Raw genomic sequence first — 16,616 nt, forward strand, 5'->3', positions numbered from 1 at the left:
AACAGTTCAAACCAATGCAGACTTATTTAGAACTTTCATTTAACATTTAAGATCCCATTTAAGATTCCAGAGATTCTGGTTCATTAGGTCTTAGGAAGGGTCTGCATATTGAACATCACAGATGAACCTAGAATCACACTTTGAGAAAACGGTGCCTCAAACAAAGAGATGAAAGTTAGGATTTTATTGTAATTGAGTCAGTATTGCAGAGTTGCTTGTAAAATTCTTCTAGTAGTCTCATATTTAAAGTATAATAACTTTTAGGAATTTCCATTAAAAAATAATTTGGGTTGATAAATAAACAGCTAAATAGCTAAATTGAATCCTTATGATGTACATCAGTAGTGGATTTAGTGAGTCAGTGGTGTAGACTTTTCTACTCCAGCCTAATACCTATACTTCCTCAGTATTTTCATAACCTCCTTAATTTTTCATTAGTTCATTAACTTCATTAGTTTTAGTGGCTCACCATAAATAGCTTATTAACTTGTACACATATTCTAAGTTATAGAAGGGCTTGTTAAATTCAATTTTTAAAGAGAATACTGGATTTGTTTGGGGTTTTTTTTAATATTCATTATTTTGTATTAGAGGAGACAGGCCACCGATTTCTAAGATTTATTACTCTTTTGCAATAACTGGCTTTAGCCAGGGGCCCATATTTCAGAATTGTTCATAGGAAAGTAATTTCCACGGGTGTCATTGCTAGTTGAGTGAGTGACTTTGACATACATAGCTCTGGCCTACAACTGGCCAGCCTGAAATAATTAATCAGAAACAACAACTATTTTAGTAAGACTGAATTCCAGTTTATAAACTAGGTTAATTGAAGATTTTCCAACAGTAGAGACTTTCCAACGTAGAGCACAACGGCTGTTGGGTTAATGAAAATATTTAAGATCTAAATGAAAATGTAAGCCTTGGACAGTTCTGTGATTTCTCTTAAGTCTATATGGGAGACATTTCCTTTGTTGCCTGAGCTTTATTGCTTTAGTTCTCTTTAACATTGCAATGGAAACATCTGATAAAACTTCTGAGACTGTGCTGAAAGTTTACCCCTTTGTTTTATAAAATGTAGCAAATATAGCTTATAATAGCACTGGTACCTGCATTCTTGATTTGTGACTCTTTCAGAAGGAAGACATTTATTTTCATAAGAAATGTGACATTTATAAGGATTGAACAGCTTAAAAGAGTGTGCACAGAAAGTGGTAGGACTTATAAAACAGTGGTTTACCAAGCCTGGTTGATGACTTGTGCGAGACAAATTTAGAACAGGAGCAGCGACTTAGTGCCCAGCTTGGAACATTTGTTTATATTTTGGTATTTATTTATAAGATCATGGATACAAAGCTAAACTATTTTCACATATGGAAAGGATGACTAAAGGGAGAAAATCCTTATTATTGTGCTTATGATTCAAATTCCTTGTCCACCATAGTCCTTTGAATTTTTCTGCTTATTAAAGTACAAAAAGGCGATAGCATTTCCGCAGCTCATTATTTTGAGAAGGAAAGTGAATAAAATGAAAACTACTATTGATTCTCAGCCCTGCCCCAAGAGAAATACTGAAGACCCTCAATTCATAGTAGAGATATAAACATTTCAAAATACTACATTTAATTTTTTTTATTTATTTTTTATTGTTATTACCCCCAACACACTTTTTTTCCCCCCCACTGTACAGCATGGAGACCCAGTCACACATACATTGCTAGAGTATATAGGGAATTGATAGTTATTTCATCTCTAGTAGTTTTTCTGCCCCTGTCTTAGAATTTCATTCATAGTGGCTGTTTTCATCTTCATGATTTTGAGGTTTCCTGAAGTTACTGTAATTTGCTTCTAATCAGATATAACTTGTTTTGTTTTCTTTAAATGGAAACAGTAAAGGAAGTAGATAATGTCAGTAGAACTTTGATTCCAATCAGTGGACATTGGCTGGTTTTCTACTCAGCCTCCATTTCACTTGCTTCTGTCCCTACACCTGCCTCTGTCCTTCATGCAACTCCTCTGCTCTCCTGGATGCTTCCAGAGAAGCCAAGTCCTATCCCAGCTCCAGGAGTGGGTTGATGTGTCTAAAGTGAACCCCATCTTTCATACTTCTAACAGTTTCATATGAAAAGGTTCAGGTGAACACTTGAGCTGACCGATGTTAAAGAGCAGCACTGCTGGTGACTTTTTGGAAAGTCCTCACTGGGAGAGCTTCCAAAACTGATTCTCTTTCTCTGCTGCTGGGCTACTGCCTGCATCTTAATACCAAAGGGAGAAGTAGCTTTATGCTAAGGATTCATCGTGGATCAAAGAGCAGAGACAAACCTTCCCACCCAGGAATATCACAACTCCACTGTGTGTGTATATGTGAGTGTGCTTGTGAATGTGTGCGTGTGAGAATGAGAGAGATGGATAACAGTAAATGAGGAATATCCTACATAAGAATAAACATCTGCTTCTTTTTTCCCTCCCAGAAATTTACAAAAGGCAACATTAAAATGTGCCATTTGGGGCTTTCCTTTAAAGGCTTGCATGAATCAAATCATCTGCATGCCTTTGATAAAATGTCTTTTTTCTGTTCCCCTCCCCCTCAGAGACACTTATTTTTCTCACTGAAAAATTTCAGAATGCTCATATGGTTGGCTGAGTATAAAGTCATAAAGCCAAGCCTTCTGAACCTGAAAGGCTTATTGCCTAAAATGATGTTCTTTTGATTTATAGTTAGTTTTCTGATGTTTGCATTTTATGGTGCCTCATATGGTGGAACTGGACTTCTCATCTTTTGCCCAAAAGTTATTTGATCAGAGAAACCGTTTACTTGCAAATTCTAATTTATTAGAAATTATATCCTCAATGGAAATTTAAAATGCAAGCTACACTTTGAGTCACTCCTTTTTTCTTAGGGAATAAATAAATACAGATAGAAATAGTCCTTCCCATGTTTTCCTGCTCTTCTGTCTTCATAGGCAACATTTGAAAACAATGCTCTTAAAAAGGAATACCTCAGAGGTCCGCCTGGGACCTCATATAAGTAAAGTGAGATGACAAAACTGGTGACGTGTGACTCCACACTCCAGTGACAGAGAAGATAATTATATTGAGGTCTTCAGAGTGATTTAGAGGTGACCTGGAATTTTCCAAGAGACAATGAAGTTATATTTGTGAAAAACAGACACCCGGGGGGAGGGCATGTTATTTTAGCCACATATTCTTATATATATCCTACATAACTTAAAAAAGTATGACTTTCAAGAGGACAATAAAAAAGAAATTATAGTAATCAAGATGGGAAATTATTAAGGGTTTGGGAAAAAATTTTCAGCCGAGAAGCAATGTGAAGATTAAGTATAAATTCTAACAGTCTGGTTGACAAGTTGATGAGCACATTTACGGATGAGAACTGTACAAGGAACAAAAGGATGACTCAACAGTTTTGTGTAAGAGCCAACATTAGGTTAGGTTTGTATTAGAAAGAATCAAAGTGGAATTTGAGCAGAGAAGTGTCTGAAAGAAGGAGAAAAGCAGTGTTTTGCCAGAGTTTCCTTCTGAGGCTTCCCTGCAGATGGACACGCTTTTCTTTCATGGTTGCGTGTTTGTGGGGTGGCCAGGGGCTTTCTGTATCTGACTTTTCTTTTACTGTTGAAAGAAATAACCAGAGAAATCAGATAAGAGAGATATCATTTCTGAAGTTAATCTAAATAGATACCTTTTTTATTTGGCCTGTTGTGGGTCATAAATTTGATCGGATGATATAAAGACAGCTCTCTTCAAACAGAGACGATCACCATTAACTTCTGTCTGGGAGAAGCGGGTGGCACTCCTTGCTGGGCCAGGGCTGGAGAAGCACTGGATCTGTGGTCTGGACAGGCAGCTTCAGGTCTAAGCCTGTCATTCAGCAGCTCTTCGAGTCTGAGTGAGACCCTTAATGACTTTAGGCAGAAAGCTAGATGGTCGGAAATATGGATGAGGGGCTCTCCACTGATTGGCGTGGCTCTTTAGGTGATCTGGAAGGTATCTATGGGGCTGAGGAAATAGTACTCCTGTTTTTTCCTGTTACAGTGTCTCTGCGTGGAGCCACCCACAGGCTCTTTTATCCACCATTAAACTATGAAGAGTGGTGGGGACTTGACAAACTCAGCTGACTGCCCAATTAAAGCGTGTAGTTTTCACTCAGCTCCAAGTGATTGTTGACGTGGGAATGAAGGCTTAGTTTTGCCGGAATTTTCAGAACTTGCAGTTTTTGTTTTGTTTTGATTTTTAGGAGCTGCCTGAAATAAGGATTTTTTTTTTTTTCCATGAAGTCCCCCCACCTCTCCACCCTCAAAAAAACAGCTGTGCCACACTGATGTGGGTCAAACGAAACAAGTCTTTGAGCCAGATCTGCCCTGTGACTACAGTTTAGTCTTTTGCTTTAATCTGTTTTTCTTAGATGTTTATTGAGATCTTGGTAAGTTTCATAGCAATGTACTTGCCTCTCTTTAACTACCGAACAATATCCAAGACAGTCCTGATATCCTGAGTTTTCTTTAGGTGACATTTAAACCTGTACATAAATTTGATTAAAAAATACTTTGTTGGGTTAAAGATAAGACTCCTAACAGTATATATGCTACTGACACATGGGAAGAACTAACAAAAGAATGATTGATTTCGTTTCTTTAATTCTGTTGAGTTACTACCATAAACTTCATCATCTGTGTTTCTTACAGAATTTTCTAAATGAGCAAGAAAAGATATTTTGGAAGGTTCTGTGGACATTCAAAGGTGAAAGGTGGTAAATCTTTATTTAAAAAAGTCTCTTCAAAATAAAACCATTGTCTCCATATTAAATTAATTTGTAAAAATATGTTTTCTAAGGCTTACCAAAGCTAACTACTGATGATATGTTTTATGCTGGAAAAATGTGGCTACTTGCAACTCTTCATTGTTTGTATGAGTGAAATCCTTCTATTTTTTTCCCTCTATTCTTTGGCCACGGAAATTAAGACTAAGAACTTAATTCTGCAAATTAAGAATAATAACTTGGGAGTTCCCGTCGTGGCGCAGTGGTTAACGAATCTGACTAGGAACCATGAGGTTGCGGGTTCCATCCCTGCCCTTGCTCAGTGGGTTAACGATCTGGCGTTGCCGTGAGCTGTGGTGTAGGTCGCAGACGCGGCTCGGATCCCACATTGTTGTGGCTCTGGTGTAGGCTGGCAGCTACAGCTCCGATTCGACCCCTAGCCTGGGAACCTCCATATGCCGCTGGAGCAGCCCCAGAAATGGCAAAAAGACAAAAAAAAAAAAAAAAGAGTAATAACTTAATTCTGGTCACTTGCTAATTTTTTTGGTTTGGGAAAAACTCTAGAAATAGATGAAGTGCCCATAGTTTGAATCAAATGACCCTTAGAGGTTGTTGGTTTGGGTATGGGCCCCTGTTCCAAATCAAGCTATAGGTCACTGGTCCTGTGACACAGCCTGATTGAAAGTTGATTAGACAGATGTAGAGAAAGAGTTAACCTCTGAGAGAATGCCATGGAGTAGGAGATGGCCATGAAGGATTATGGAAAGCACAGAATTTATAATGAATCCAACTGTGGGTGCGGGTGAAGACATTACAAGAGAAAGAGGAAAATATGTAGAATGTGAAGAGTAGGAGTGTTCTGGAAGAATCCAGGACAAAATACAGTTTCTACTCCAGGGAGCAGGCATATGAGGACCAGCTGGACAGTAGTATTAATGCAGAAAAGCAGAATCAATGCCTGGGAGCACTATGGGCTGGAACCTCGAAACTTCCCTACCTCCTTTCATCGCCTGATCTATTCCTCACCTTTTTCAAAGCTCCTGGTTCTTCTATCACAGAAATTCCTCTTGTCGCTAGACATTTGCTCACACTGGTCCTTCTTCTTCAATTAATCCCTGTTTCCCATTCCCCTCTCCCCTTCACTGTCCCCACATTCCCTTTGCGGCCAGCTCTTACTCATTCAGCAAGTCTCACTCAAGATTTCTTTTTTTCTGGGGTTCCCGTCGTGGTGCAGTGGAAACGAGTCCCACTGGGAACCATGAGGATGTGGGTTTCATCCCTGGCCTCGCTCAGTGGGTTAAGGATTTGGCGTTCCCGTGAAATGTGGCGTAGGCTACAGATGCGGCTCAGATGCTGTGTTGCTGTGGTTGTGGGGTCGGCCAGCAGCTGTAGCTCCGATTTGACCCCTAGCCTGGGAACCTCCATATGCCGCAAGTGCAGCCCTAAAAAAGCCAAAAAAAAAAAAAAAAAAAAAAAAAAATTCTTTTTTCCATGAAACCTTTGTTGACTCTCCATTTTTTGCCTTTGTCCTTCTTATGATCTCTCAGTTGCCCCCTCTTCCTATCTTATCACACAAGTTCACAGCCTCAAAGGACTTCCTTTTTTCTACCATATGACCCAGTGTTGGGTCCTCATTATCTCATTCAGAGCCTGAGACTTAGCCTCAAGGTGTGACTTTCTACTGCATTTCTCCCTATCCAGAATTTTGGATGCTTTTCATAAAGTGAAGGAGAAAATCATATCACCCTGCTCAAAAATTATCACTAAAGTTTTAATTAGTACTTAATTAATTCTTACTTACTGAAGCCTACCGTTACAGACTTTCCAAACAAGATTCCAGTCTCCTGTCCAACTCTTCTGACTGCTCCTACCCTGTGAGTGTCCTATGAGGGCACCAAATCAAACCATTGGCTGCTTCCACTCTTTTCCTTCTCAGGTTCCCTGTGTATTTCATTCCCATTTTCTGGCTTTCCTCCTCCCCCTCCCCAACCAATTTTTTCAGCCATCTTTTTCTTTTTTTTTTTTTTAGGGCTACAACCAGGGCATATGGAGGTTCCCAAGCTAGGGGTCGGAGCTGTAGTCACCAGCCTACACCACAGCCATAGCATCTCGGGATCTGAGCTGCATCTGCTACCTACACCACAGCTCATGGCAACACCAGATCCCTAACCCACTGAGCGAAGCCACGTATTGAACCTGCATCCTCATAGATGCTAGTCAGATTCGGTTCCACTGAGCCACGATGAGAACTTCTCAGCTAACTTTTAGGGTGCTCCTTCTTCCGTTCTGCCATGATCTGCTTTTCGGCATTTTTGTTTTTGTTTACATCACACGTTCAGTCTCACATACACAAGGAAATAGAATAGAGCTTTATCTAACACTACTCTTAAGCACGGTGATTAAGAGAATTGGTCAAGGAGCCAAACTGCTTGTGTTTTAACAGTTCTCTCTCTATTTCCCTGTGGCCTCAGAGATGCTGTGTAACCTCTTCTTGCCTTAGCGTTCTTATCTCTAAGAAGGAAGAAATTTGTGCCTACCTGACAGGGTTATTGGCCAGATTGAGTGAATGAATCCATGTCAAACACAAAGACAGTATCTGGCACATAGTAGGTTCTTCATAAATATTGTTATTGTTATAGATTGTCTAAGTGAGAAACACTTTATTGTAATGGAGTGTTTTTTTCACAAGTCATCAAATACACAAAAGGAAAGAAAAGAAGGGAGCTCGTCACCAATGACTAAATTATTTGAGTAAAGGTTTAGGGAATTGGTAAATTAAGGCATTCTCTACTTCATTTTGGGCTTGAGTATTAAGGCAATACCATAGAACCATTTTAATCTAATTTTGAACCATTTCCTCCGGGGTTTTTAAGAGTTTCATTAAAGAAATCTCAAAGTAAAGATGGCTACTTTTTTTTTAACACTGAATTTTCAAGCTCCTTAGAGTAAAGGTAAGATCTGTGCTTTTTTTTTTTTTTTTCATTTGAGCTTTTGATGTCTTTTCTCTCTTATATCACTTCCATTAATGAGAAAGCCTTCCAAATCATGGTTTAGCCTGTCTACTTAATTGCGTTTCTCAAGAATAACAGGCTGTTTTATAATAATTGCCTGAATGACTAGATTAAAAACGAAGATGAGAACAAGTTGAAGAATTCACTTCAGTTTGAAAATGTGACTTCCAGTTGACCCTCGAGAAATGTGCTGTGCAAAATGCATTCGCCTCGACAGAAACACTGGTCTGTGTTAGTTTGTGTAGTTAGTATTGAAGGTATGCCTGCAGTGGGGCAAATAGTCTCTAGCAATAACCAAATTCTCAGTGAATTTGGAATAGAGTGGCCTGAAACAGGGACTATGGATACCATAGCAGGTGGCACATTTCTTTTATCTTCTCTGGTGATGCGAAGTCAGTCTTTCTCCGTCACCTCACCTAAACCTTCCTTCTCCACAGCCCCTCTACCTCTGCCTCTAAGATGCTCAAAAGCTGGGATGACATTCATATGGCACAGATCACTTCATTCTGGGTTGGGCATCATAACACATTTGTCCATCAGAGGTTTGGGGAGAGCAAATGTCAGAAATCTCAGTCAATTTATCTCAAGCTAATAGTTCAAGGGATGGATTAAGAGATTTGGAATATGGTTTATTGATGCATGACACTGGCAGGCCCAGGAAAAACTGACCTTGGAAATCAAAGTACTCAGATGTTGGCATCACATATCCCCCTTCTTCCTCTTTGTCCCATTTTTCTCAGCTATGCTTCTCTGTATTTATTTTTTCCTACATGACGCAAGGTTTAGAGGGGCATATGGTGGCAATTATTTTCAGACATATATTACTTTAGCTTAGTTACCCAGAAGGAAGACAGTCTTTTTCTCTCATTGAACTCATGAAATTCCAGGGAACAACTCTGAATTTGCTCTGGTCTTCTGGCCAACTGTTGGCTTAGACACTGTGAATACAGGTTCAAAGATGTGTAACTGGCTAGGTTCTTGGCAGAATTCAAGTATCAGGATTGAGAACCTTATCACGTGAATTGAGAATGGGAAACCCCCCAAGGAGAGAGCAGAAAATGGGAATGGCACTGGGCAGACACAAGTAGCAGGTGTCCCTTACTTTTCACAAACCTGACCTTGATTATCTTTCACTTTTGACACCATTGCTCTTTTTTCACCTCAACCCTCTTTGTGTAATAGTAATATTTTTTATAGTTGGGTTTTAACATCATTTTATTCATCCATTGAGTGTATTAAAGCATCTGTATCTTTGTGATGCAGGGTAATACATAATTGGGGAACACAAGTTGCTTGCTTCTTAAAGGAAACTCCATGATGTATTCTTTTATAATGCATAATTAACCTTCTAGATGAGGGTTCTTAGACCACATTCATCATTATAATTCCCTGGAAATTTAAGAGACGGGAAGAGAGAGAGAGACCTGGTTTAGTATATCAAGTTGAAGACTGGGGGTATGAATGATTAAGATGATTTAATGATTATTCCAGTTCTGTTGACAAAGTAAAAAAAAAAAAGAAAGAAAGAAAGAAAGAAACAAGAACAGCATTAAGCAGGATTTCAGTCTTCTAACCTGGACTTTTGAACCTTCAATCTTTTCTTTGTTTAGTCTCCATTTTTATGTCTCCTGGCAGGTGAGCAGGGTTTTCCCACTAGTGTTTTGTTGTAAGCCTATCTACATGTTTGTACTCTGGGCTTTTCCTTTACTGCTTCCAGACTTACCTGTCTGGTATTCTTTCCCTCTCCATAACTTGTTTGAGGCAAATTCTGTCAAAGTATCCCTAAGAACCAAAAAAATACTATACAATGCAATACGATACAATACAATACCATACAATACAATACAATACAATACAATAAAAATTAAAAAAAAGAGAAACGTTCTCTAAGAGCTTGAGATTCTAAAATATAGAATGCTAAGTTCCATTAGCAGACTGGTTTTTCACTTTCACCATATTGGCTAGTGACTACTCTTACATGACAGCTGTAGCACATTTAGAGCAAAATCAGATCACAGAACAATTTGTCCAAGGAGACTGTGATCTATCTAGTTAAGGCGAATGTGTCCTCTTGAGAAATCATTCTCAGGATCTTACAAAGTCTACTTCCTACCTTCCACTTTCTCTGAGCTCCAACCCTCGTCTCTCCCTTAGTAGACCATCTTGCTTCTTTGTCTAAAAATAGACAAACATTTTGATATAACATCCTTCACCACCCTTTTTCTGTCTGGAAAAAAAAAAAAATTTTTTTTTCCCTGAACCTTTTAGCCTCTTCCTTTCTCCTTTTTCAATGACCTTGTTTAAGAAAGATTTTCCCCTCATGCATATCTTCCATCGCTTCCTTTTCTCAAAGTCAGTGAGTGGAATCCCTCTCCTTTATCTTAATACCTCTCACTCTCAGCCTTGCCCTTCATTGTCAGGTTTCTCCAAGGGAGGGGAAGCACCTGTGGGAGTTACTGCCTCTCGTGCTCTCTCATTCACCTCCTTCCAGGTCGTCTGGCTTCTACATTCCCCACTCTATGGAAATGCCTGCTTTTGAAGGTCAAAATTGGTCAGGCCTTTTCCTGCTGTTTTTCTTCCATGAATTCTCCATGACATTTACAATATTCCCTAGTGTTTTCTGCTTCAAGTCTCTTTGGCTTCAGGTTCCCTGGGTCCCCTTCCTTCCTCTCCTTCACCGGCCCATTTGCTCATCCTTCTGCTTGAACTCTGTTTTAGACTTCCTATATATATAACTTCCTAGGTTCTCTTCCAAGGTTTTGTTCTCTCTATTTTCTCCTTTTTGAGCTCATCCTTTTTTTAAAAAAAAAAAATTGATTTTATACTAATAGTGTGCTGAACATTGCTAAATCTATATTTTTCCATCCTTAGTCTTTCTTATGAGTTGTTCTTATTTTTAGCAGCCTATGTCTAATATATCTTCCTTATTTTAGGCCATCTCTTAGCTTCTTAAACTCTGCTTATTCCACCTCATTGATGCTTCACCAGACATCTCTTTCATTTCAATTAATGTGTGTCCCAGACACAGGGGCAGATCTTTGGAATCTTCAACCATCTTTTTCTCTTTCCCTTTACGATTTACTTATTTTCCTAGTTATGCCAATTATAGAATGTGTTCCAAATAAATTTAAATATCACTACATGTAACATTCTAAACACACAAAATAATACATGATACGTACAATATAACTTGAGCGTGTTTTGTATATATGTGTGTATGAGGCATAGGGAGAAAATGAAAACTCATGAACCCATTATCCAGTCCAAAAACTATACCATTGTATGTTCCAGTTTTTCTTTCTATTCTAATTTCACTTTAAGATTTGTGTTTCAATAGCCCTCCAGTTTTTCCTCTGCTTACATAATATGCTTTAAAACTATAATATATGTCTTTGCCAAGCTTCTGGTCATATGCCCTTGATCAAAAGCCTTCTCAGGTTCCCCATTACTTTCAGAGTAAAATAGACTGAGCCTAATACTTAATACCTTGCTGATCTGGCCCAACCAGTGATCCAGCCCTATTTCCTACCATTCCCATTGAATTACTCCCTGCTTGAAACTCAAAGGGTCTTCCTTCCTTCTTTCATTTCTTCCTTTCTTTTCATGAACAAACCATTGCTTTCCTCTTTCTACACCTTTGCTCCTGTAATTCTACACTGAAGCATCCCCAATAATGTTCTGCCTTATTTCCTTTGGTTAAAATCTGACTATGGTGTAGGGCCTACGTGAAATGCTTTCCTGTCCACGCAGACCAATCATACGTGGTTTCTTTGCTCTGCAGCACTCACTCTCTCTGGTGTAAAGTACTTGTGGTTTTTCTTATACAAATACTGCTTTGAAGTATTTGTAGTTCTCTTATATCTCTTTACATCCTTCATGTATCACATGAGGTCTTGTGTAAAGAATGTACTTAATAAGTATTTGTTAAAAGAATTTTTGGAGAGAGTATTTGTTTCTTCCTATAAAAAAGAATATAATTTCTACTTATGTTAAATTTCTTACTCTACTTCTCTTTTCTTTTTCATTCAAGGCAGATCTGGGGAAGGCAGAGGCCCTATCCATATTTACACTGTTCGAGGACAAATCACAATATTCTCAAGTTCTGGTATTATTTACCTTTTTTTTTTTTCCTTATTAGGGCTGCTATGGAAGTTCTGGGCTAGGGGTCGAATCAGAGCTGCAGCTGTTGGCCTACGCCACAGCCATGGCAACGCCAGATCCAAGCCACATCTGCGGCCTGTGCAGAGCTGTGGCAACACTGGATCCTTAACCCAATGAGTGAGGCCAAGGACTGAACTCACATCCTCATGGATACTAGTTAGGTTCTTAACCCACTGAACCACAATGGGAACTCCCTTATGTCACATTTTTATTAGTGTCCCAGTTCTTACTTAAAGAAAAAATTTGAAGATTTCTTAATTGGGATTCTTCCTTCAATACTCACAATACTATAATGAAACAAGGGCAGCTTTTGTTTTCTTTTAGATTTTGCCTTAAGTGGCAGTACTATGATTAAGAGTACCAATGGATATAACATTTCTTATGTTTTACTGGTTGGAGAACCTCGAAAAGGAAACACACTTTAACGTGGGTGACACTTAATATATCAGGCATAGAGGAAGGGAAATATTTCTTGCCTGTGGCAGGAAGAAGACACCTTAATGGGGTTACAAGTAAGTTTGCAGATAGTCTTTAGAGTTTTCTAAGAATGATGAGGCTCCTGTCTGCCTGGTTGAAGAGACTTCTATCTAGAAAGAGCAGAGTAGATTAGATTGAATTGTGTAAGTTTTTCTAGCTTCCAGTTTATATGTGAAACAAACCCAGTTTGAAAACCTCAAAAATTTCCACATAGTTATGTTGGAAATGTGCTCTATCTGTAAAGAAGAACTTTTTAGGGAGTTCCGGCTGTGGTGCAGCAGAAATGAATCTGACTCTATCTGTGAGGATGCTGGCTGGATCCCTGGCCTTGCTCATTGGGTTAAGGATCCAGCATTGCTGTGGGCTTTCGTGTAGGTCGAAGATTTGGCTTGGATCCTGCATTGCTGTGGCTGTGATGTAGGCCTTCACCTGCAGCTCCGATTTGACCCCTAGCCTGGGAACTTCCATGTGCCATACATGCAGCCCTAAAAAGCAAAAAAAAAAAAAAGAGCTTTTTAATTTTTAAGACAAATATGCCGCTGAAATCTCTCGTAATCATCACGTCGGAGGTCTCTTTCTATGGAAATGGTGATGCTGAGGAAATCTTAATTAAGATGAGCAAGGGAGTTAAGAACATAAAAAACAAAGTCTAAACCAAAACGCCTCACTAGGAAGGTGGGCAGTGGGGCTGGGGCGGGGAGAAGAAATTGGTTGTTCACTCTTGGAATGTGAAAGGACAGGGAGAATACCAGGCTTCCCTCTGCAGAGTGGAACAGAGCTGATGGGCAGGTAAGAGAGAGAGCCTGGCGACCAGGAACACCCGAGTCATATTTCTCCACCTGACCCAAGCCTCAGGCCCGCCTCTAAGTGTTTTCCTGACCTATTTCTGGGCAGGTCATGGCTGTTATACTAGTGCTGCAATAAAGATAAATGAAAAAACTTACCTTGTAGTTCAAATATCATTCTATGTTGTTGCTCGAGTAATCTGGTAGATATGATCTTTAATGGCTTGTTCAATACAATTACATCTTCTAAAAAGTCATTTGATTTTTTTTTTTTTTTTTTTTTGGTCTTTTTGCTATTTCTTTGGGCCGCTCCCGCGGCATATGGAGGTTCCCAGGCTAGGGGTCGAATCGGAGCTGTAGCCACCGGCCTACGCCAGAGCCACAGCAACGCTGGATCCGAGCCGCGTCTGCAACCTACACCACAGCTCACGGCAACGCCGGATTGTTAACCCCCTGAGCAAGGGCAGGGACCGAACCCGCAACCTCATGGTTCCTAGTCAGATTCGTTTACCACGCGCCATGACGGGAACTCTTCTTTTTTTTTTTTTTTTTTTTTTTTTTTCATTTGCTCTTAAAGTCTGATTGAACCATGCTTTGTGTTAGTAAAGGAGGGCATCTTATCCTGATAAAGCTGGCAATTATTTATCTAGCTAAGCAATCTTGTTGATTTAATATAGCTAAACATTTGACATTTAGGCTAAGAAATACCTTTAGGCTTGATTAGTTATGTGAGTAAATTGAAAATGAATATTAGTTTTGCCACTTTTAATAGCTGAAGCTACATACTAATTTTTGAGTTTAGATGTAATTAGTGATTGCTTAGTTTCTGAAAACAACTTTAAATTTCTCAAGAAAGAATTAAATTGTGTTCTTTATGTTTTCATCACTGTATTTTCAGAAACGGCCTTCGTTTTAAACTATAAACACGGAGCTAACACCCGTGGTAGTAAGGTAGTGGATATTTAGAGCATTTGTGCATAAATCGCCACAATGGATAATTAGGTGATTATAATGGTCCTTGCTGTGAGATAGCTAATTAAAAATATCTGTTGCTCCCAACTCTAATTGTTTGAGTAATGATCACATGTTAGCAGCTATGAAACTTCAGTTATGGCCAACCTCATTGAAGAAAAAAGAAAAAAAGTAAACATGTTGGCATTTTCTACAAAGACCCAAAGAATGGCACCGGACCAATCTTTCCATTTTCTGCTCTGTGTTCTGTGTTCAGCCTCTCAAATGTGTGTATGCTGAACCACCTACACTCTGCATCATTCATTTGATTTCACTCTATTTGTTTTGGTTTGTTTTATAACTCTCCATTTGGCACCAGGGAGATAATTTTCTGCCTCTTCTCCACCTTTTGTGAACCTCTGAAAGAAGGCTTTTATAATTAGACTTCATAGCTTTAGGAAACATTTCATAACCTGCCAGTAAAAATGTCAGTTCTCTGGGGCCAGGTCTTAATTAAATAAGTATCAGTGGGGTAATTCATCCGCAAAATAATGTAACTTAAAAGGGGTTATTAATTGAGATTTTGCTTTGATTTTGGAATTCTAATCAATAATAGACTGTGTTATGGACAAAATCTTTCTTGATTTCATCATTTCCATTACTTGGTGTATTAAAAATAATAAAACTGTGTCAATGAAATCTTTATTCTTTTTCTGAATGATTAGTCACCTGAGAAAATATTGTTAAAATATCAACAAATTATATATGGTCAAAAACGAATGTCTTGCTGTGAGTCTTCAGAACCAAAGCTAAGTGATACCAGCAATATATATGACTGTCGTTAATTGAGCTCTTAGTTCTTGGGGTTACAGGTAAGTGCTTTAGTCTATCAGCTCAATTCTTCTTACAACCCTGTGAAGTAGGTCAAACTCCCATGAAGAAACTGAGGTGCAGACTTGACTTTATTAGTGGCTGAGCTGAGGTGTTTAACCCGGGCAGCCCAGTTCCAAAGCCCAAAGATTTGGCTACCACTGTATGTCCCTTCCAAGGTAAATTTTATTGGTGGTAATGCTTTCAGTACATTTAAGCCCAGGGCTGTATCCTGATGATGGTTTTTATTATTTATTTATTTTTTTATTTTACTACAGTGGAGTTGATTTACCATGTTTCCTCAGTTTCTGTGGTACAGCAAAGTGACCCAATCACACACAGTTCCCTGTGCTGTACACAGGACCCATTGCCCATCCATTCCAAATATAAAGCCCTGAACTGCCCATCCATCCCACTCCCTCCCCCCTCTCCCCTGGGAACCACAAGTCTGCTCTCCTTGGCTGTGATCTGTTTCTGTTTTGTAGATGGGATCATCTGTGCCATATTTGAGATTCTACAAATAAGTGCTATCATATGATATTTGGCTTTTTCTTTCTGCCTCACCTCACTTAGTATGAGAATCTCTGGTTCCGTCCATGTTGCTGCAAATGGCATTCGCTTATCTTTTTTCATGGCCGAGTAGTATTCCATTGTATATATGTACCACATCTTGTTAATCCATTTATCTGTTGATGGATATGTAGGTTGTTTCCATGTCTTTCTCTGCAGCTACAAGTCCTGCACTTTTCTGGTGGTCCCTCCCCCAACCGGGTGGATGGTGAGTGTTCCCTATAGCTGCTGTGAAATAAAAACTTGAGACAGCAGGCCCCCCTCAGCTGCTGGCTAACCATGCAAACATACGCTGCTTCTGAAGTCCCCTGCTTGATTGTTGGCAGGGATCACGGAGCTTGTGCTCTTCCTGAGATCACTCCACCAGTCTGCCAGGCTGTTTAGCTCTCTCAGACTGTGTGCGTTGTTTCCAGGTTGACTTTGCACCTTCGCCGGATCTTTTGGAGCTTTCCACCTGCCCACCTAGCTTCTTGTGACTCTCCGGATCCTTTGTGTGTTTCCAGGTTCACTTTCTCTACCCCCCCATGCAGGTTGCAGCTCTTCACCGGCCCACCAGGCCTTATGTGATTCCCAGGACCTTTTGCACTATTTCTGAAATAGCTTTACCATTTCAGGGGGCTTTTCACAGCTCTCCATCCACCCAGAAGGCTCCTTGTGGATTTCCAGGATCCTTTGCTCTGCTTCCAAGATATCTTTCTCCACCCTCTGGGGAAATAAGGGCTCTGGGCCTGCCCAAGAGACCCCTTGCAGAATCCCAAAGACAGTCTGCTCTAATTTCCAAATCACTTTCTGTCCCCTAGGCAAGTTGTGGCTCTGTGCCCACCCAAAAGTCCCCCTGCAGATTTCCAGGATCTTTCCCTGTTTCTGAGGTAGCATTCTTCACCTAGTAGGGAGATCTTGGCTTTGTGCCCTCCCAGAAGGCCCCTCGTGGTATCCCATCCCCCTGTGCTGCTTCAGAGATAACTTTCTCCACCCCCTAGGTAAATTGCAGGGCTGCACCCATCCTAAGGCCCT

General features: G+C 39.7%; 1 protein-coding gene across 5 annotated transcripts in view; it reads left to right on the plus strand.

Moving 5' to 3' along the window:
* The window catches only part of IMMP2L (inner mitochondrial membrane peptidase subunit 2), a 923,412-nt gene that overhangs the window by 317,771 nt on the left and 589,025 nt on the right, over positions 1-16,616 (plus strand). Inside the window, exon 5 of one of the 5 annotated variants that reach the window (XM_021079090.1) lies at positions 4,704-9,633. The exons of the other annotated variants lie outside the window; for them this stretch is intronic. Within the exon in view, the coding sequence (XP_020934749.1) occupies positions 4,704-4,713 (10 nt within the window). The 3' untranslated portion in view covers positions 4,714-9,633. Of the gene's footprint in view, positions 1-4,703; positions 9,634-16,616 lie in introns of those variants that run through there. 5 annotated transcript variants of the gene reach the window in all.

Source organism: Sus scrofa, chromosome 18, assembly GCF_000003025.6.
Source record: "Sus scrofa isolate TJ Tabasco breed Duroc chromosome 18, Sscrofa11.1, whole genome shotgun sequence".
In the NCBI taxonomy this organism is placed as follows: Eukaryota; Metazoa; Chordata; class Mammalia; order Artiodactyla; family Suidae; genus Sus; species Sus scrofa.